Raw genomic sequence first — 22792 nt, forward strand, 5'->3', positions numbered from 1 at the left:
AGCACTTTGAAATTTCAAGCAAATGTGCAATATGAGCTCCTACAAAAATATTAAGAGGAAGTCCGAGATTAGCATTAAAGTTTAGGCATTTGTGCTCGGTTCATTTTCAAAATGGATTGGTGGTAAAAAAAAGTTTTGGATCCAGTTGAGAAATAGGGCGGGGCTGCTATCTTGGTGCACATGTCAGTGCGTGAGTGAGTGTTAGCTTTCAAATGAGCATTCTGGGTTATTAGCTAAATTAGGCTGTGCATTAACTATACTTAATTTAGTTACAACACGAAAAACAAATCAGCATTTTACTTACCATTGTTAAAAAAAAATGGGTTTAATCACAAAGAAAATGCAAAAAGCGTGGATGGTGTAAAGTGGAGGTGGCATCGAGGAGAGCATGAGGGGATCTAACGTAAAAAGAGGATTCTGGTTGCTTGGGAGAAAACAACAGGAGAACAAAAGAGTGTTGATGGGAGTTAATGGCAATTAATGTGGAGAAGCCAATGAAAATGGGATGTGCGAGGGAGGGATGGTTCCCATGCCCCAAGAGGTTTTGTTTACCTGCTGAAATGTTCACGCTTGGCATCTTCAACAGTTTGCTGCCCTCTGCGCTCTTCCGTTCCACCGCTTCTTCAGGCTTACGGACAACGGAATGGACGGTCGGCATATGGGGTTGTGCCTCCTGAAAGGAGAGTTTTTCCAGCTCTGCCTTGCTCTTCTGAGTTAGCAGGCGGTACGAGCTCTGACTCGGAGCTTCTCCGGCTATCTCAGCGGGTACTGGAGCAGACGCAGAAACTGAAGCTGCCCCTTTCTGCTCAAAGCTCACATCCTCATCCATGGGGATGTCTGAAGCCTTGGAGGGTGCAAACTTGGAAGTATCGAGAGCCTCAAGAAACTCATCGATTACTCCCTTAGGTGGTCTCTCAATGAACTCAAATTCTTCAGATGACACCTCTTGCTCAGAGACTTCTTCGGCCACCTCGGGCTCCTCCAGCTCTACCTTGGTGTTGCTCTTCTCCACCTGGAAGCTGCCAGGGTTCTTGGCCATGGCTTCCAGGACTGGAGACAGAGAGTCTGCGGTTGGCGACTCTGAATCTGAATCCTCAGCGGCGGCTTTCCTGCTTTCAAAGTCTAGAGGCTCAAACTTTTCTGTCATCTTGGGAAAAACGTGACTTGAGAACCAATCTTTCTGCTCGATCTTGACAGGTTCCTCTACTTTCACCTGTGCTGGTCTGGTTTCCTCAGCCTCTTTGACCAGAGCAAACGCACCAATGCTTTGCACTTCTTCGTCTTTTGGTTTGTCAGACACTCTCACTTCTATCTCATCAGCCATCTCCTTAAGCAGAGACACTTTAGCATCCAGAGCAAAGGGGTTGTTGGCTGACAGGTTTATTGGGGGGTTGGGTGACTCCATCATCCTACGTTCAAGAATGGGGCTCTGCTCCTCTGGACTTCCCTCAGAGGAGCCAGAGTCAAGTTTGTCAGTGTTGAGTGGGGAAGACTTCAGGATGTCTGGAAGCGATGGCGGCAGAGCAGTATCCTCCTCCTCCTCCTCATCATCATCTTCCTCTGCAAGACCAGATGAGAACTGACTGACTGGCTGCATGAGGGAATCAATGGCCTTCATACCCGTCTCAAATGTTTTCTCCTTGTCTAAGAATGACGGCGGGCTATCCTGGAGTTCTTCAGATTGTCTGGACTGGACAAGATCTGGAGTGGGACTTTCTGACACTTTAGTGGCCCTGTGGTCAGACTTGGTCTCCCCAAAGTTGTAGGAACCACTGTCCGCCAACGGGGAAAAGCCATCAAATGGGTTATTCTTCTTCTTCACCTCGTACATCAAGTCGTCATCTTCATCCGAAGGGTTGCTGTGCAGCTCTGGCTCATACCCGGGAGAGCCAATGGCGGCTGCGTCCTTGGAAAAGAAATCCATTGAGATCTTGGCGTTGTCTAGGCACGGTGAATCCCAGTGCTCTGTTGGGTTAGAGGAGGCAATGTGAGACTCTGCAACCATCTGGGGGGTCACGGGGGAGGGGTCTGAGCTAGTTTGCTTCTCCTCAGGTGAGAAGGACACTCCGCTGTCTTCATATAGAATGTGAGGCCCTGGGTCTTTACCTAAACTCAGGTAAGGGCCAATTAACTGATCTAGTTCACCCTTATTTCGACTATAACCAGGTCCAGAGTTGTCTTCGTCATCCTCCCAGGGCATTTCCTTGGACCGGACAGCTGGGGCCTGAGTGGAAAAGGAACCCTGGGGTACAGCAGATCCTGGGGGATAGGGCTGGTTGGGGCTCTCCGTCAAAGAGAGCTCTTCCAGGGAATCAGGGGAGTGGAGAGGGGAGAGAGGGGAGATCGGAGCAGGGGAATCTCCCTTCTGCCCAAGTTCTTGAGTAGAAAGGGAGGAGGGAGAACGCAATACAGCACATATCAAAAGACAAACTCCAATCCGTACAGTGCCCACCATACCTGGGTAGAACCCATACTAAAAGCCTTTCGGAGATCAAGACCAGACAATTGCTGCTGAAAGGTCAACTGCGGTTGTGGATATGCTCCTGGTCACCCCTTGGTTTTCTTTGTTGGTTTCGAGTTGATCACACTTAACTATAGACTCTTTTATAGATAATGGGAAACCCTAGTGTGGAAGCAAAGCAAATGATTGCAGAGTAATCCTACAGTGGTTGTCAGCTATGTTTTTTGAATCAAGAGCTTGTTATCTTGCGAAGTTTTTGGGGACAGTAGCGACCTCCCGCAGTAAAGACTGTCCAGCATTTGTCTGGTGTCCATCTACACACACATGCTGATACACGAGGGTCATCCAATATTTGCCCCAGATCTGGCACCAGTAATCCATGCAAGGCGTGTCCTATAAACTGTTGTGCAATGATTCTTCTCATATGAAACCTGTCAGTTAAAATATCATAGATTTGTGACCACTGAGAAGAATCATTATAGCAACATACAACATTTAGTGTCAAATCTGTCTTCAAATACCGACACAGTCACAACAACACAACACAGTGCAGTGCTTAAGTGGCATACAATCACAATCTCGTGCTTCAGGAGTTTAAGTCTACTTGTGGCATGCAGTAAGGTTATTTCTTCCACTTAAGCGGAGTGACAGAAATACATAACGGCAATGACACTACGGTGGAAATGGAAGAGGCAGGAAAACAAAGAGAGTAGAACAGAGATAACTTGCCTGTAGGGAATTGCATCAGAGGCTGAGGCTGAGCTTTAGAAGGAGAAGAAGGAACATCTGCGGGAGAAATGACAGAAAGTGGCAGAGTGCAAAATCAGTCAGCTTGTCAGGACAGAAGTGAGAGAAGCATTGGTCTCCATCACGTCAGCTTGAGTCATCGACCTCGCAAATGGGATGTCCCATACAGCTGATGTGTCTTCCATGAACACTAGAAGGGGGACAACCGAATGCCCGTCCAGGGAACAACAATTCCGTTATTAAAGCTGCCCGCAGCCATAAAATCCCCTTCATCACAAGACGTTTGGTCAACATCTGACCTTGCTGAGCTGGGTCATCAAGCACAGTAGCCATGCTGCGCCAACATGCAATGAGGAAAATGCAAACTCAAATTTCAATTTCGTGTTGCCCTTCTGTTTCGTACACATGGTTCAAATTTGGTAACAATCGGACAAAATCTCGTGCAATTTGTCTTTGAAGCACCCCGGGAAATGGCCAACATGACCCTAAAATGCACAAAAATGGCAACCTTCCTGTGTCTTTTTGGGCATGGCTTCTTGAGATTTTTTTGTTGTTCTAGACAGGTCTACCAAATGTAACGATGCTAAGTGAAACTGGTTTCGGGGGCTGGATTTTTAAAAACTTTATGAGCTCTTACTTTTGCAATTTCATGTTTTATGGTAAATCATCATACTCCGTTGCCACGCTCCTCCAATATACAAAGGTGAAAACTAAAATTCCTTACAATTTAGCAGCGTCCGGTTCAAGATTTTGTAGCAATCGGCCAAAATCTTTTGGGTAATTAGTTAGTAATTGAGGGACCCCTTGAAATGGACAGGACACTCAAATGGGCACGTCAAACCAAACTGACAGAAACTGGGCGTAACCTCTCGAGACTATCTATTAATGATAGACATACCATCAATTTTCTCTACCGCTTATCCTAACTAAGGTCGCGGGCGTGCTGGAGCTTATCCCAGCTAACTGCGGGCAGGAGGCGGGGTACACCCTGAACTGGTCACCAGCCAATCACAGGACACATATAAACAAACAGCCATTCGCACTCACATTCACACCCACGGGCAATTTAGAGTCTTCAATCAACCTACCACGCATGTTTTTGGGATGTGGGAGGAAAGCAAAGTACCCGGAGAAAACCCACGCAGGCACAGGGAGAACATGCAAACTCCACACAGGCGAGGCCGGATTTGAACCCCGGTCCTCAGAACTGTGAGGCAGATGTGCTAACCAGTCGTCCACCGTGCCGCATAATGATAGACATGTCTACCAAATTTCATGATGATCAGTCAAACTAACAAGCGTCAGGAGCTGAATTTTCAAAAACTTACATTTTCACATGGAAGAACATACTGGCAATTTTTCGTGAGCTTTGTAAAATGGGAAAGGGGTATAAAATAAGATTCCTTTTCCTTTCAGAAAAATAACATAGAAATGAAGCTATTTCAAGAGAGTACAGAATGTTTGGGCACAAAAACTATGCTCGCATGACCAAAATAGACAATGTGACTGCCCTGTTATGAACACTGTGTTTGAGGACATGACATTGTATAGCAGAAAACAGTTATAAGCACTCATATGATGGATATCGGCTTGTGATTATTACATTTATTTATTTATTTATTTTTTTACATTAAAAATTCCCAAAAGTTGTTTTTTTCCCTTAAATTACATGAAACTGCAGCACAAACAAAAATTCAATTGGTCATCCAAAAACAAGCATTGACGCAACACTAAAATAATCACAATGAGACAAGCAGCAGAACGACTTTGAATGATCTGGTGGTAGATACATCATTCAAAGTGAAGATGACGTGAAAACATAAAAATAATTTCTTTTTTTCACAAGCAGATTTATACATGACCCCAGAGCCACTGAGTCGGTAGCGTTAATGTACGGACTATGCAAAGTCAAAAGTCCCTTTGTGCAAACAAGTGAGTCAAGTGGGAGCGTCGCATAACAGCTGAAAGTCCCTCAGGACTTTGGGGGGAAAAAAAGGCAGGACGTGTAAATGGCGATCAAGGAAAGAACAGCGTCAAATAGGGCGTGGCACCTTAAATCAGGTTCATTTAGACATTTGTACTCACCAATAAAACAATCAACATGTGCTCAGATTATTTTCATCAAATCAAAGTGCAGTGATCACAATCAATCATGTGTCTCATCGGTTGCCAATCACAGATGATTGATCTAGTTGAATGTTGGGTTACCTCTGCGGTCTACATTTAGCTTCCAGCGACGGAGACCACCTAGGATTGAACATTTGACAACAAAACTTATCTTCTGACTAGCGCACCAATGCTAACACAGCAAAAACATTCAAACGTCGACAGAATACCGTAATTTATTGTGTATAATGCGCACCCATGTATAATACGTACCGCCATAGTTGACCTCAAAATTCTGGGAAACCCTTCTACCTATGTAAAATGCATTTTTACAATGCATGATTTTGCTTCTACTCATATGATCAAAACGAACTATTATCTGTATTTTGTTAGTTTTTTTCAAATAATTATTCTGAAGTTAAGCACTTTATTTGAACACACACTTTTTTTTTTTTTTTATTTACCTGCTCTTATTATAAAATTCACAGCCCTACTTTTATTTAGTAAATGAGAGAACACACAGTTGCGCTCATATGTTTGATTACCCAGGCAAAATTTGTAAGATGGGTACAATTCTTTAAAGAAAACGTGAAGGGCCAGGGGAAACACATTTAATTTTATTTCAATGGTTTATAAATTAAACAGTCAAGCATTATCATGAAACAAAACATAACCATAAAGAAATTAATGATGGTTGTTGTTCAGTCATATTTAAAAAATAAATAAATAAATAAATATTTCACAAACTCTGTCAGGTTATGTAAATTTATGAGCACAACTGTACATATATGCAGTCATACGTACCGTACCCCCTGTCATATTGGAATGAAAGTGTAGGCTACACCTTTTTTATAACCAGTTGGTGACGGTGGCATATTACAATGAAAGTGTACACCTTTTTATAACCTCTTGGTGGGACTGGCATTTTGGAATGAAAGCGTTTTTCATAACCACTAGAGGGCAGCATACACTTACAAAATGTGAAGTTTTTTTTTTTTTTCCATTTGCCTCTATACCTATGTATAATGCACACTATTGACTTGTGACAATTTTTTTTGGGGGGGGGGGGCGCGCATTATACACGAGAAATTACAGTACATCACCACTAAGCCTGTCATGATATATATATATATATATATATATATATATATATATATACACATACATACACACATATATAAATGTGTGTGTGTGTGTGTATGTATATATATATATATAAACTTTTTTTGTAACGATAATTTTTTAAGACGATATATTTTCCCCAAAACTATCACAAAAAGCGATAACATCATTGTTGTTTTTTATGCCTCTGAAATCATGAAAAATAAGGTCCGTCCTCAAACGGCAAGACTGTGGTTGGTCGGCTGAAGACAAGCCCTTCACTGTCAATCAAATATATTTTGACGTTCGGTGTCGCTGTATTCATCCGGGGTTGTGTCACGTACTTCCGGTTTTAAGAACTGATCCCACGCCGCCTCTTCTGGTCTGTTGATCGCTACGCTAAATGACGAATATTTACAATTCACTCGAGGCATGACGAAAACTTGGCCAAACGAGTTATGTCGTATCATTACAGCATGTTCATTCACATCAATAACAGATTTCAAGAAGGACCGATCATCTCATGCGTAGCTAGCATAGCTATTAATTAGGCTTCACATGATCAGGATTTTTGGGGCCGATCACCCAGTTTAAAAAAACGATAACAAGATGGAGGAATGTGTCTATTTAAATGACCTGTTCATTTACTGTATATACTTGTGTATTTAATCGCTCCAAAAAATTATCTTTGTTCATCTATTTCAGCCAGTGAGGCATAATGACAGCCAGAACAAATGAATGGTCTTTGATTAGATGGCAGGAAGTACATGCAGCAATTAATGAATCCACTTTTTGTGACATTTTTGTTCGTTGGTGTGCCGTGAGATTTTTCAATTGTAAAATCTGTTCCTTGGCTCCATCAAGGTTGGAAATCACTGCTCTCGTCAGATCGTGTGTTCTAATCAGTCAGGTCAAACTGACATTACAACATGACAGAAATAATGGGTGCTAACTTACTGTAATTAAATTACTTTATTTTGAATGAAATTACTTCACCCACACCAAAACTTTAGAGCGTGATTCGACAGAAAGGCGGCATGTTTACGTACAACCTTTAGTGCTACATAACGTTTTTGTTACCTGCTTCCGAGCCGTATCGTATTTTTTAAGGGAGAAATTATGTAGGGACCAGTCTTTTAAAACGTCTTTTTCAATGTGTTTCAATGGCTGTCCGGTATACGAGTATTGCTTTTTGAATTAAACTACTTAAATTAACCTCTTCACCATATTCTTTACGGAGATTATCTAAATACACACATATACGCAGCCGTATTTTTTACGTCGACGTCATCCTCTCCACCACAAACTCCACAATGACTCAACACATTATGAGTCAGCATTCCGCAGGCCACGACAGCGCTAAAAGTTGGACCCGGAGGCCGGGCGGTCTGGTCACATTTGCCGGACCGTCTGTCTGTCAGCTGCTGTGTGTCAGCACAGTAACCAAAAGAGCTCGGAGCGCTTATCTGCGCTCATCTGTGACCAGGACACCAAGACAACAAACAGTCCAGTAATCCACCTGACGCTCTGATGGATGTGGGTGACCCAGAAGCAGCATGTAGGTCAATCAGACCTGCCGCCATTCAAAGCGTCTCACGACAAACGAGGCGGGAGTCGTCGGATCGGACGAAGGAGCGTCGGGGAGGCCAGAAGCGCACAACCGAAGGCTCCTCCCCCGCTCCCGCTCCTCTCGAGGATTTATGGGTTGCTTTTAGAATATGTACAAGGTCTTCTACCACCTCGGGAAGTACATAAAAAAAAAAAAAAAAAAAAATTTTTTAAAAACCTAACTACCATTCAGCTCACTCATAAATCACTTTATATGTATATTCATTCATTCATCTTCTGTCACACGGGTCGCGGGCGTGCTGGAGCCTATCCCAGCAATCTTCCGGCGAGAGGCGGGGTGCACCCTGAACCGGTCGCCAGGCAATCGCAGGGCACATTTGATATGTACATTACACATATACGACTAGTTTTGAGTTCCCCTTCTCAGGCTGCTTCATCTTCAACTCCATGTTATTCTACTATAGCTACAAATAGTAATTTTGGCACCAGATGAAGCTCCATAAATTATGATTGCGTTACTAGTTTGGTCCGTAACATGTCCCAAAATAAGGGAAAATGTTGATCATTGTTTTCTGACGTAAACACAGATGCTTGCAAATGTCCTCTTTTGATTAAATACAAACAATCTCTGCTTTCACGAAGGACGACAGAAGTCGGAGAATATTTACTAGCGAGAGACTGAAATCAGAGGATTTGGACAATTCTAAATGAAAGAAGGTCTCTGAACGATCAATCGATGATGAAAATAGTTGAAGACTCGATAACGTGTGGCAGCTCTACTCCGAACCCGTGAACGTGCGAAATCGGTGTCTCGCCTTCGTCCCCTCCTTGACGGCTCGTGTGAAAACGAGAAGACTTCGACCGTCGCTCGGAAGAAGAAATGACGCTCCGATCATTCTCTCCGCGTATTTTGCGGTTCGGTCCGTCGGGCGGCCCCGCCCTGACCCCCCGCCTCGCTCGCCCCGCAGGCCGGCCGCTTTTCTTCCGCGCCCGTCTGCGTCATCTCCGTGCTTAACGGCGACTGGCGTCGAGACGTCCATTCGTTCCGCCCGGGGATGCCGACGCTTATCTCACCAGCGGCTTCCGGGAAAAGAGCTAAACGCAGCTCGGCCGTCGCCGGGTCGGCTCGAGCTGGCGTCGGGGCGGAGATGCTGGGAGGAAAACCGGGTGGCGACGCCTGGCAGATTCCTTTGTTGCGACTCATCTGACTGGCCGGGGCTTCCATTATCGGACAGCCGCTCCGCTCCGGCCCGCCCAAAATCACTCGAAAGCGTCGACGTCCGTCACGAGAACGGAACGATGTGATGACAACTAGCACATGTGTGAACAAACAACAATAAGCTCCCGCTTTTAGCGGACAAACGTCAACAAGCTCCCTGGGAAGGACGGGCCAGCACGTCAACTTCTCTGAGGTTGATCGGCCGTGTTTTGAGTGTTTACGGTTCGAGATTTGTAACCGCTTTGAGCGTTTATGTCGCAGAACACAGGAGCCGTTGCTTTTGTCCGCTAAAGGAACCGGCGGGCGGGGCCGAGGAGCAGATGGACGCTGCTCAACGGATCAAAAACAACCCCATAAAAAAACAAACACGTCCTCACTGACGTTCAAGAATCACGCGTGAAGTTCACGCCAAGCGGTGCAACAAATCACGTCGATTTGCGTGTGAAAATCAGCCGATGGGCCCAAAACAAGACGATGATGCAGCACAACGGAACAGGTGGGCCGCATCGCATCGGAGCCAGCGGCCGCGGGCCCACGCGCCGCCATTCACCGACGTCGCCCAAAAACGAGCACGACGAGCCGCCGATTAGCCGCCGGCGAACAGCGAGGCCAGATAGCGCGGTGACGGCTGAGCTCCGGCGGGGCGTGTGAGGCTCAGCGTGCGAGCGAGCGGCCATCATTGTTGTCGCGCGGATCGGAAAACAAATAAGAAGAAGAATTTCTCACACGGCGCTTGGACCTACGCAAAGACGCGCCCCCGGTGGGGACTCGTGGCGCGGATACTCACAAGATGCCGGAGCCGCTGCTCGCTGCGTGTCGGCCGGTGGCTGCGGGAGGAGGGCGTCGCTCTCCGGGCAAACCTGTGGCTCCGCGGGGGGCGAAGGGGTGCGGGGGACGTTGGCGGTGCCGGTGGAGTCTGGGATGAGCTGCTGCTCCTGCTGCTGCTCCTCCTCCTCCTCCTCCTCCTCCCCCTCCTCTTCTTCCCCTCCCCCCTCCCTCACTTGGGGCAGCGGTACCGGCTGCCGCCCCTCGGGGGGTTCCGTGAATTGGTGTGGCTCCTCATCTTCAGCCATGTGCCGCTCCAGGGCGTCCTGGGCTCCGCCGACTAAGTCCACGATGTCGTCCAGGCTGAAGAGGTCCTGCTTGGGCAGGGCGGTGTAGGGCTCGGGTTCGGGCTCCGGCTCGGGCTCGGGCCGGTAGTGGTGGACGTCGTCGCCGCTGGACGACACTTGCTGCTCCTCGTTGTCTGCCATCTTTCTTTGTCCAACTCCAGTGAACGAGACTCAAGTTTGAGCGGCGCTCGCCTCGACGCAAAATTAAAGTCCACTTTTGACACGGGAGGAACCGTGAGGGCGAACCGGAAGCTCCCGCCGGTCGAGTGTTCCGCGGACGCCGACAAAGTTGGGACGAGTGCGGCACACGAGGCGGACGGTAGAACCCCGAGCCTGGACCGGCAGCGCCAAGTCGGAAAGGCGAAGAGCAGGACTCGGTCCGACCAATCCGCCTCCGACACCGCGTTATTGGCATGCGGGCTGACCAATCGCGGCGGCCCGCTGCCGGCCCCGCCCATCGGGGGGCGGCTCTCTAGTAAATGGAGAAGTTTGAGCTAACAAGTTACACAACAACGTGCCGAGGTGACCGCGCACCGCGAGGACGTGGCAGCTCCGTTTACAACAAAGGAAACGCACGCCAAAGACTCCATATGTCCGGAAGTAAAGCAAGATTTACATTCGATGACAATAAATGCAGATTGCATTCAACCACGAATGCATAAACAATAATCAATCATTACACAGATGCGGAAGACATCACGTGAGATAAAATGTCTCAACATGAGTGTCTTTTCCGACATGTACAGTGAACGCCCCTCATCAGTGGCCAATCAGAACGGAGCACTGCCGCAAAAAAAAAAAAAAAAACGCAGGTGATTGACGTCCGTCGAGTTTTGTTGATAATTGCCTACATTAAAAGTTGAAACTGTAAATATAACACACATTATGATCCAAAACACTTTAATATCGCTTCAAATTCATCTTGCAGCATTTGATTAAAAAATATAAATCCCTTTACACATAATCTGATTTTTTTTTTAAATTCAAATTCGCACCCTGTAGTCAATATCAATTGTCATCAATAAGGAGATGTTCATCGTTTGTTAGCTTTTTAATAGCCACTCAGCAAAGCAAAATAATACACGTGCGGCCAAGACTTCCTCATTTGTGCTCACAACCCTGTCTAAACTTAACTTAGCTCCTCCCTGACAGACAAAGATTTTGGACAATTTTTGGACCAGTATATCACTTGAACATACTTCCTTGACACCAATTCGTACGTAGATAGATGATTATTGAGGACATCGATGTGTTAAGTGGGTATAAAGGTGCCGTGCATTGCACAGAAGCTTGCTCTGGATTTCTTCTTTTGGAAAGAAACACAAATGGCACCATTGGACTCGGCAAAGTTTGACTTGAGTTTGGAATCGAAAGCGACACGTCATCCCGACCTGATCTATTTCGAGCACGGAAGCGCGTTCGGCCGAAAGCGCCGACGACCGCTCGGAATAACGTGACGATAGATCCCGTCGGAAGATTTCTGGCCGGCGCTCGGGTTCCTCTCTGTGCGGCTTTTTGTCCGTTCAAAAGTTCTTCCGATGCGCGGATCCCCGACGGAATCGTTCCCGATATTGTCCGACGACGCGTCGGGTCGTCCCGCCGAGGCCTTCTGTTCTTTTCAATCTGGGGATCCCCAAAACCAGCATAAACATTCCCCAAGTCCTTCAAGGGCGCAGGTGGGACCGTCGGAAAGCCTAAATCCTCGAAATCGCGACTGGAGTACTTCCTGACTTTGGATGCACTTCCTGACATCTTCGTCGCAGTACGTGCAGTTGGAAAGCTCACCCAAAAAGAGCTGGCTGCCATTGGATTTTGTTTCCCGACTCCGACCCAAAATCTCGGTTCAGGTACTTCCCGACGTCATCTGGACCTGCGTCGGTACCCCGTCAAAACTTGTCCACACATGCTTGTAAACCTGTTGTGACTCTTTTTCCATCTTTGAATTAGTATTATTATTTTTATTTTTTTACTCATCTTAGAATTCGGTCTTTTTGCTGCTGTGCTTGGTCAGATCACACTTGAAAAAGTTCTTTTCTACTTTCTACAATAACCTGTTATTTTGCTTTATTGAAAACACAAAACAAACGAGATTGTTTTGCGGGTGAATGGAATGCGTATGACTTTCAACGAGGGAAAATTGATTTGATGTTTGACTTAATTGCTTTATGAGCTTAGCCTCTGAGCAAATGCAACTTGGAGGTGACTGTTTAAACTAAATATGGTTTGTGATGCCCTCGCCCTGAGTGTATACGTGTTTGTGTCGTCGTGCGTTTGTGCGCGTGTGACAGTTGCTGCAGGCTGACACACAAAGTTATGTTTAGTCTGGCCGGACGCAGTCAGACGATGACGGCAGCTGCTCGGGTAGCGCCGGTCGCCTAGCGACACTGCACACTATTTACTTCACACCAAATCGCTCTTTTGCCATCCGGATGACACACACACACACACACACACAAAGGGAAATGGCGACATACGGTAATGTAGCGTTTGGCAGCTCGTAGACACATTAGCAAGTAGCTCATTTACATCGTGTAGCATTTAGCGGCCAACAAACACAGTTAGCAAGAAGCGGGTGACAATAGTGTAGCATTTTGTTAACGTAGTGTAGCATTTAGCACATTAGCAAGTAGCCAGTTCTTCGTCAAGCATTTACCAAAATGAACATCATCAAGTGCATCCTGAAAAAGGCCCAACAGAGGATGTCGTTCCTGCGGCTTTTGAGGACGCGCGGCCTCCCACGGGAGCTGTCGAGGTACTTCTACACAGCGGTCATCTGATCGGTCCCGTGTTCTTCCATCACAGTCCGCTTTGGTGCTGCCACAAAAAAAGACAAACTGTAGCGGACAATCAAAAGTGCTGAAAGGATTGTCGGTACCCCCCTACCCACCCTTGAGGACTTGCTCGCTGCCAGAACTAAGACAAGGGCGTGCAAAATCCTCTCGGACCGACCCTCCGCACCCCGGTCACCAGATCTTCCGGCTCCAAACTAGTTCCATCAATCCAAATTAAAACTAGCTAGACATTCCAACAGCTTCGTCCCTCTTGCCAACAAATTGCTCGAGGCTAAGTGACGCTCCGTAGCGTGTTTTTATGGAACAAAAGTATTTTTGCGGGGCAAAATGGCTGGCTGACGTCTACTAGAGCGGCTCCGACCGCCGGAGACACATTTTTGACATTGTTGACAAATGAAGAGGATTCTGATCCTGAGTCAGTCACACAACACACAGACAAGTCTTTGTGTGTCATCTTCACAGCGCATGAAACGCAAACACGGCCCCCACAGACGATTGACAAAAGATGGTTTGTTTACCATGCGGCGACCACTCTCCACCGCCATGCAAACCCAATTCATGCTGCAAAAATCATACGACAACATCGAAGCAGCACATCATTAACTGACTTTCTCAATGGAAAGTATCCAAATGTATACAAATCCAGCACAAAAGTATATAAAAAATGTTTTTAAAAACGTGCACCAAAAAAAAGATATTTATGCTGTCTCACAATGACTTGTCTTATTCAATTTATTGATTAGTAAAGCACTGCACCAGCAGTATGACAAAGCACATTACGTCATTTTCCTGTGTCATGGCTAACATTTAGCACATAACTGTAGTTTTTGTTTATTTTTCATCACACACATGCCTGTTAGCTGCCAAATGTTGCACTATGTTCATCGGCAAGATGCTAACGATGTCTATTCGCTGCTAAATGCTACCTTGTGTTTGGCGGCCAGTTCCTAGCTAACCGTGGCTGTTTGATGACAAATGCTACATGATGTTCACTGGTTAAATGCTAACTGTGTTTATTTGCTGATAAATACTACACTATATCCAGCTGCTAATTTGTACCTAGCCAGAGCGGTTAGATATCAAATGCGACACAATGATCATTGGCTAAATGCCACGTGTGCCTAGCTGTCAAGTTTATTGCTGTGGCCATTATATGCTAGCTGGTTGCTTCACACATGTAATACGCACATCAAGTATTCTACTGTACGTAATAGAGAGAGAATTTCTATTGCCCCTCTTAATGTGGATTCAAGTGAATAAAAAATACACGTAGCTACCACGTGCGTATTTGCAGCTGGCCGGCTGTTGGAAGCGCTTGAGTAGCGATCTAACCACACGTTTCTTTTCTTTTTTTTATGTTATTTTTTTTTTTACTGCGTGCGCGTTATTTACCTTACCACTATACGCCACTACTGATGACATAAAACACGTTTCCTAGTTATATCATTGACTTTGAAATGTCCCTATTGACCATGTACATGCGTTACAAATGTCAGACACCATTTTCCAAATTCATAGTTGGCAAACACCCCTCAAAAATGTCAAAGGTGAGTAAGTTCATTTTTGTCTCTTAACTGTGCTATATTTATTGCTTTATTCCTTACTATGGATTTGAACAATGTATGCAGTATTTTTGTTCATTCTCGACTTTTTTTTTTCGATGCATGTTTTGAGTCCCAAATTTTCTAATTTAACTTTGGAATTGATGAATAAAAAATATTTAACATCGTTATTATATACTGTCTGTTTCTGTTTTTAGCGAGCTTTCCAACGATACAAGCCTTTTGCAATCAGGATTAAGATGAAGAATGTTCTAAAAGTTTAAAACCTTGATTCAACAAAAAGGTCACACTTAAAATCTTGCCCCCTCTCCCCCTGCTGTCTTTGCATTAAGACATTGGCCAGAAATTGGTGCATTTTCACCAGGTCTAAAGATTCATAACTTTCCTAGTATTGGTCACAGCAAAAATGACACGTCACTGGAATCGTCTTTAAAAGAACAATTTGCCTGATAATGCTGGTCTAACGTGAATCAATTAATCTTTGAATTTTTATACATCTACTGTACCTACTAAATGCTTGGTTGACATGTCAAAATACACGTAAGTAACAAAGTGCTCCACCACTGGCGTTGGGAGGAAACCTAGCATTTCCAAACCTGTCACTTTTCCGGAAACTAAATAAAAAAACCTGGCATGTTTGTTGAGTCATTAACATTAGATTATCAAAGAGAGCAAGCAATTTTCTGCACTTTACATTGGTCAATAATTTCTCAAAAGTAACATATTCCCACGTGGAGACTGACCAGTCGTATCGATTTCTGAAAAAATAAGAAATTGAACAAATTTTGGCCCAACGCCGGTGCTAAGTAATACATTTCTTTTGGTAATAGTGACATGTTATTGTCACTTTTAATGTGGATTCAAGTAAATATATGACAAACAAACAAATAAATACATAACGTAATAAATAAATACATAAATAAATAAATAGTGTTGGTGTGTGAATTCTGGCGTCACCTGCTGGTCACCTGCCATTTGTTTGTCAAATTACGTCCCCGGCTGGACACTTCCGGTATTGTTTCATGTTCGTAAAAATCGCGTATATATATATATATATATATATATATATATATATATATATATATATAATTTGTACTAGGAGTAACAGAGAGGCAGATTAAAGTTTTTTTTCAAAACCTTATGTATTGAAAGTGCACGTGTTGGTGTTGACAAAAAAAAGATAGCTCATGAAAATTGGCCTCGGAGCCTCCACATCCTGGCCGCCACCTCTTCTCGCTCCTTCCCTCAGGTAGGCGCTCCCTTCTTCTTTTCCTTTGGGCTCGTCCCGTTAGGGCTCGCCACAGCGCGTCGTCCTTTTCCATGTAAGCCTATCTCCTGCATCCTCCTCTCCAACACCAACTGACCTCATGTCTTCCCTCACGACATCCATCAACCTTCTCTTTGGTTGCTTTCCTCTTCTCTTTCTGCCGAAGAACCCGCTTTCCACCTCTTCTTCTCCTTCGACTTCGACCCACAGTAGCTGAATTTCCACCGGCGCCGGGCCACGACCGATCCGGTATAGAATTCTTTGGATGAACGCTCATATTTGTTTGGCAAAGTTTTAAGCGGGATGTCCTTCCTGACGCAACCCTCTGCATTTATCAGGGCTTGGGACCGGCCTTCAGTTTACACTGGCTTGTGCCCCCCGTAGGACTGCATTTCAACTAGGCGCTATCGAACGACGCAAACTAAAACTAGCAAACATTCAAACAGCTTCTTCCCGCTTGCCATTAACTTCTTAAAGAGTTAACTAACAATTAAATTTTAACATGCTTCCAATTCGTGCACTCACTGTAGTAGTCTCGTCATTTTACTCACATATCTGTTGTTGACCAATACTGGCCACTCATGTGCTTGAGAAGTACCTGCACCATGTGCACAATTGTCACTCTTCCAGAGTATCGCTAGCTCTATTAGTCATTTCAAGCTGCTCTAAATTGCTAGAGGACTCTGCATCATTTGCACAAGTGTCAAAATAAATAAATACAAAATTATATCAGCATTACCACATTTGCGGTAAGCTTTCACTGCTGACTCTCTGTACTGCGCTTTATGTTTTTATGTCTAATTTCTGTCAAATGGCTGTCTGTTGTCGTATTAGAGCGGCTCCAACTACCGGAGACAAATTCCTTGTGTGTTTTTGACATACTTGGCAAATAAAGATGATTCTAATTCTGTGAAATTAGCAAATTACGACTTAATTCAATGTCTCATGCATTGCCTTTGATGGGAACGTCGACCTTCCCAACATGGCCAACACGTACACACGTCGGTTAGCTCGCTCTAACAGCTCGCTGACGCATTTAGTGTTCATATCTATTGCAAGGACGACTGCGCGTGCCAGCGTTGCTATAGTTACCTTTAGAGTGTACAGTACCTTCTACAAAATCAAATTAGACTTTCAAATTAATAGAAATTCAACAAAAATATGGTATTTATTTAAACTTGTAACTTTTTTTGACCAGGCGTCGCAGCGGGCACCCACCCCGTGCAAAGTGCGTAAGGAAACCCCGCGTGTGGCGATGAAGGCCCTCTTTTCTGCTGTCCGCCATTTGAGGTGAGACCTTTGCAACATGGCGCTCCCGATTTAAGTCAATAATCGCCACAAATTGCACCACTTAACAATTCAAATCTGTCGCTGTGCTGTCTCGTCAGGTGGATTGGGCGCCAGGATGCAGATTTTTGTCAAAACCCTCACGGGGAAGACTATAACCCTCGAGGTGAGCGACGTCCACCCTTTTAAGTCCCCAAGAGCGAACGCAACTGTAATGCATGAAACCCTCGCAACGTGTCACTACTCCGTCATGAAATGTTGGGCAGCTCTCAACGTGAATTCAATGCGAGGCACAGTCGAGTTGAGAGAGATTTGTGGCTTCTTTCCTGACGCTAAAAGCTAAAGTAGCTCAGCGTAAACACGTGCAGCGCACTCCAAACGGACGTTTTTCTGTCTGCCTTGAAACGCGACGCATGTGTGACTGTTGTCCTCTTGAACAGGTTGAGCCTTCGGATACCATCGAAAATGTCAAGGCCAAAATCCAAGACAAAGAGGGTAAGTTGCTTACAACTCTTCGCGATTGACCGACTTAACCTGACACCCTGGTAGAAGTAGTAGTACTGCAAGTAAACGTACGAACAAGTAGTTACGGGGGTGGGCGAGGGCCGATCCCAGGTGTCCGTATCGGGCCAATATTGGCCTCACAGTACAGTACGTTGAAGGTAAGGTGGTGTTTTAAGAAACATTTTCTACCACCTATCCGAGGTCGGGTCGCGGGGCCGGTAGCTTTAGCAGGGACGCCCAGACTTCCCTTTCCCCGGCCACTTCATCCATCCCTTCCGCGATGCGTTCCCGGGCCGGCCGAAGGACATGGTCTCTCCGGCGTGTCCTGGGTCATCCCTGGGGTCTCCTCCCAGTGGGACGTGCCCGGAACACCTCACCGGGGAGGCGTCCGAATCAGATGCCCCGGCCGCCTCATCTGGCTCCACTCTGAGATCCTCCCGGATGACCGAGCTTCTCGCCCGTTCTCTAAGGGAGAGAAGCAAAAATAGTTGCATATCAAAATTCTCAACATAATTCAGTGACAAATTAAGCCAGAGGGCAAATGATTACAAAGGTTGACCCATGAAAACTTGAAACTGCAATGCAAAGACTCCCTGAAGTCTCGGCACCCTTTATTGCTCACTGACCGGATTTCTCAATGTCTTTGTCTCAAAAGTCTTCTCCGTCTGTTGTCGTACTAGAGCGGCTCCAACTACCGGAGACAAATTCCTTGTTTTTTGGACATACTTGGCAAAGAAAGATCTGATTCTGAAGTAAAGGGATATTTGTCATGAACTACATTCCAGTAACACAAATATATGTAATATGTTATTATCCACCACTGCTTGTATCTTGTTGGCCCAAAGAGGTGGTCAGCATGTTCTAGAATCAGTCTTGTAATTTCATTCTTTCAGTGCCTGTGTACTCTTACCTTGTTTGTTTGATTTTTGCATGCAGGAATCCCTCCTGACCAGCAGAGGCTGATCTTCGCCGGCAAGCAGCTGGAAGACGGACGCACTCTGTCAGACTACAACATCCAGAAGGTGACCGAAGAAGAGCCTTTAAAATGTTTGCCATCGATTTCTCTCATGGGATGACTTGAATAGAGAGTATTTTTTTGCTGTATGTAGGCAAAAGGATACTTTCTAAAATTGCAGGAATTTGAAAAATCTGGAAACTCGTTGGAGTAAACCAGGAATTTACCGACTTGAGGGTTGTCTCTTCATAGGGATCTGCAGTATAATTTGGATTGGACAAATATTTGTGCGTAGCCTGTGGTAAAGCAAGCAGATTTCCTGCAAGTTTGATACCTTTACTCACCTTTTTATTTTTTAAATGGGTTTTGTGTTGAGAGCAAGCTTGAGTGGGATCAAGATGGCTCTCCTTGCCCACACCCAACAAGAGACTAGGTTTATGACAATGTTGATTTGTTTAAATAGAAATATTTTTCTATTAAATTAATCTCCATTCCCAGTTCATTTACATTGTTATATTTGGTGCATTAATGTAGTCACTTTTTCCCCTCATTAAAATGTATTGAGTAAAAAAAAAAAAAAAAAAACTTTTACATACAAATGTAGCTATTTTAATCAGTAAATTTAAAGTAATACAATTTATGTAGAATGATTGAAAAAGTTGAACTTGTAAATGCTTCTCGATATGTCATTTTTAAAATTGTTTGATTAGGAATATATAAAATTTCATGGAAATGTTCCACCCTCTTGTTGTGATAAGTATTTTTGTTTGTTTGTAGGAGTCGACCCTCCACTTGGTGTTGAGGCTGCGCGGCGGTGCCAAGAAGAGGAAGAAGAAGTCCTACACCACCCCCAAGAAGAACAAACACAAGAGGAAGAAGGTCAAGCTGGCCGTGCTCAAGTACTACAAGGTAACGGCAACACGCCGGCAAACCGGAGCGCCGTCGACGGTCGTCCGACTGACGTTTTGTCTTCCTAGGTGGACGAGAATGGCAAAATCCACCGTCTTCGGCGCGAGTGTCCGGCGGACGAGTGCGGCGCCGGCGTGTTCATGGCCAGCCACTTCGACCGCCATTACTGTGGAAAGTGTTGCCTCACTTACTGCTTCAACAAGCCCGAGGACAAGTAGTCGCATGGACCGTTCGGTTTAAAACATTTGTTCAATAAAAACACGTTTCTCGACCTCAACCTTCTCTCGCTCGTTTGTCGTCGGCTACGGGACCGCTCACCGAATCCAATGCCGACTGACACTATTAGCGCATATATTACTTGTGCTGGTACAACTGCTGAATCTTACAGAGGAACATTTTTATTAAACTATGATCTGGCCCACCTATCAGATTTTACTTTTAGTGGGCTTTTGAACAAAAGTTGACTCGTCCCTAATGTAAAATCTTAAATTAGCTTAGTTACATACAATCCAGCAGGAGGCGCTGTGAGCGGGAGCATTTGTACTAGTGTTTTAGGAAAACCTGAAATTTATTCAGTTAAATTTAAAGTACTTTCCACAGTGTAAAATGAGAATTTGCTAGTTTTTTCACCACAGAAGAAATGATTCAAGCTGATTTTTTGAAAACAAACCAGTTGTTGAGTACTAAAAATAAGGTTATTTACTTAAAATTGTTACATTGGACAGACTGTATACACTTTTTGTTTCCTTGGTAAACTCATAAGGCACAAAAGAACAAATGACATTTCTATACGCCTTGCAAGGATTCTTGCATATTAGAAGAGGGGGGGGAAAAAAAATAAAATAAAAAATCACTCAGCAGTTCACCTGCTTTGCACGACACAAAAGTTTACAACAATCACACATCCGGCAAAGACAGTTCGTGTAGCTTAGCACAAAGAAGCGGATGCAAAGGTTCGCAAATCAACCTGAACCAAATATTCTCTATGCTAAGTTACACTACGCTCGGCACAACGAGACCCGTTTGACGAGCTGACAAACTTCACGTTGATGTTCCTGCTGTAGAAAGTCTTAAGTTAAAAACAACAACAAACAAACACATTTACAAGAGTCTGGACGTATGAAAGCTCAGTGGGAGGAGCCAAACTAGCATACATTAGCAACTACAAACAAGTTAGCCATTCGCTCGTTGCCGGACAAAATGATGACAGCTAGCACGTTAACTTTGCTTTGTGGGACGGGTGGGCCATTAATTGATTTTAACGATTAAGTACAGTTCATTTGTCAGGACAATTTTTAACAAGAAAAATATATTTTTGTTAATTTTGTTAAACTGCTTACAATAACAACATGGTTGTAAAAAGAGAGGAACTAGTTTATAAAATTAATATGTTTTGACAACCTATAATTAGCATCTAGCGACTTAATTCCCGCGAAGACAGGGTTAGGGTAGGGTTGAATGATGTAAAAATATTACATTAAAATCGTAAATTGGATTTTTGTGGGAAGAAAAAAAAAAAAGCTGATACTTTCTTTTCAGGCCATGTTGCCCAACCTTAGTTTGTGGTCTTGACGTTTAACTGTTAGCCTTATCAGCTTCAAATAACTAGCATGCGAGCTAATGCTAAGTTAGTGTTGGTGCTGCCTCCATATTGCCGTGCATCACGTATAAAATTACTTTCACATCATGTTTGCGTACATGAGCATTGCGTTTGCTATAAATAAAATGTGAAAATTCACTTTCCGTCTCATCAGCTCCACCCACTGAGGTTTGTCTCCATCAATGAGATTGCTTGTGGCAGCCAGCAGCTCCGCCTCTTGTTTATAAACAAACGGACGACAAGAACAGGACGGACAGTCTACGCCTCCCTGCGGCCGAGACATTTTAGAAGACGAACACGACGAGGAAATCCAAAATTCAAATTGTTTTTTTTTTCTTTTTTCCTCCGAAACCTAACAGGAAGTGGATGAACCGGACAGGAAGTTGCTGAACGGGACAGGAAGTGGTCTGCGTTGCTTTCACGGAAAGCATCACCGGAGGAAGACGAGAAGAAGGACGAGCGCGATGACTTGCGCTTTTTGTTTTTCCTTTTCTCCCAAAGTGTCTCGATTGGTTGTGTTTTGGCGCTTCAGATTTTGATGTCCTGCGACTCGACCATCTTGGCCAGCGTCTTCTTCACCCTCAGGACGGTGAGGCGCGACGCGGGGCTGGCCGACCAGCACTCGCACATCAGTTTCAGCATGGCGCGCAGACACTACAAATACAAACAAATAAAATAAAAAAGAAGCGTTAAAAGGCGCAACTTGTGGCCAGAAGGTGGTGCCGAGGGCGAGTGTGATCTAACCTCGTCGCTGTTCCATCTGTTGGACACCGTGGGGCGCTGCCCCTTGACGCACACCACCTCCAGCATGTCCTCGTACGACGGATCCGACGGCACCGTGTCGTAATACGGAAGCTGGTACTCTTCCACCATACCTACGCACACACGCACGCACATAGTGTGACGTGATCAAAATGACGCACCCGCAACAGCTTTTTTTCCACTCATAACTTGGTAGCTAGGCTGGGTGAAGATCCAGAGCCACTTTCAAGTGACTTAGATGTTTGTTATTCCTATTTTTTATTCTAGCCACCTTTTCGGTGACTAAGTAACATTTTTTTCATCCGATTCAACATTTTCTCATTCCAAATATTTTCACATTTGGCACAATTCCACATTTTCCCCCCAAAATCCCCATTCATTTCCAATTAGTCATTACACAAATAATTCCTATTCAAAATCTAAAATGATCATCTTATTCAATTCACATGCCAATTTCACCGTGGTAAGAAATATGCTGCAAAAATATGTCCACCTGTTGATTCTTGCGGTATTTTGATGAAAGCAAGTCACAGATTTGGGAAATTTTTTTAGCGTTAGTCAGGCTCATTTTCATTCGTTACACTTTCCCTCAGTGGGCCATTATGACGGTAAAACCATAGAAATGTTTAATCGCCTCATATTATTACAAATGCACAACAAATGGATTAAAAATCAGAAATGAATTGAAATCAGAAGTCAGGGATATCGTTATAGTTACTGAAAAAGGGGTTTTGGCAAGAAAAAATAAATGCTTGTGATATCAATTAAGGCTGTCACCATCAAGTTTTTCTCAAATTGATTATCCTACAGATAATTGGCCGAGTACTCATTTATTTATT

General features: G+C 44.5%; 3 protein-coding genes across 8 annotated transcripts in view; 1 reads left to right on the top strand and 2 right to left on the bottom strand.

Annotated features, from left to right (window-relative positions):
• Nucleotides 1-10682, bottom strand: part of LOC133409421 (reticulon-4-like) — a 30293-nt gene extending 19611 nt beyond the window's left edge. Inside the window, exons 1-3 of one of the 4 annotated variants that reach the window (XM_061689379.1) lie at nucleotides 9991-10682; nucleotides 3191-3247; nucleotides 553-2376 (exon numbers count right to left, since the gene is read on the bottom strand). In XM_061689379.1, coding sequence (XP_061545363.1) covers nucleotides 553-2376; nucleotides 3191-3247; nucleotides 9991-10456 — 2347 coding nt within the window. In that variant the 5' untranslated portion in view covers nucleotides 10457-10682. The remainder of the gene's footprint in view (nucleotides 1-552; nucleotides 2377-3190; nucleotides 3248-9990) is intronic. The other 3 variants (XM_061689380.1, XM_061689381.1, XM_061689383.1) reach the window with 3 other exon arrangements.
• Nucleotides 10683-17185: 6503 nt separating this feature from the next.
• Nucleotides 17186-19868, top strand: rps27a (ribosomal protein S27a). The gene is made up of 6 exons (XM_061689852.1): nucleotides 17186-17226; nucleotides 17325-17389; nucleotides 17664-17718; nucleotides 18664-18749; nucleotides 19460-19591; nucleotides 19660-19868. Exons 2-6 carry the CDS (start codon nucleotides 17342-17344, stop codon nucleotides 19807-19809), a joined length of 471 nt encoding a protein of 156 aa, XP_061545836.1. The 5' UTR covers nucleotides 17186-17226; nucleotides 17325-17341; the 3' UTR covers nucleotides 19810-19868.
• Nucleotides 19869-20272: 404 nt separating this feature from the next.
• The window catches only part of LOC133409484 (bone morphogenetic protein receptor type-1A-like), a 36608-nt gene continuing 34088 nt past the window's right edge, over nucleotides 20273-22792 (bottom strand). For all 3 annotated transcript variants that reach the window (XM_061689549.1, XM_061689547.1, XM_061689548.1), the window contains 2 exons: nucleotides 21936-22066; nucleotides 20273-21845 (listed from right to left, as the gene is read on the bottom strand). In XM_061689549.1, the coding sequence (XP_061545533.1) occupies nucleotides 21720-21845; nucleotides 21936-22066 (257 nt within the window). In that variant the 3' untranslated portion in view covers nucleotides 20273-21719. The remainder of the gene's footprint in view (nucleotides 21846-21935; nucleotides 22067-22792) is intronic.

Source organism: Phycodurus eques, chromosome 11, assembly GCF_024500275.1.
Source record: "Phycodurus eques isolate BA_2022a chromosome 11, UOR_Pequ_1.1, whole genome shotgun sequence".
Classification (NCBI taxonomy): Eukaryota; Metazoa; Chordata; class Actinopteri; order Syngnathiformes; family Syngnathidae; genus Phycodurus; species Phycodurus eques.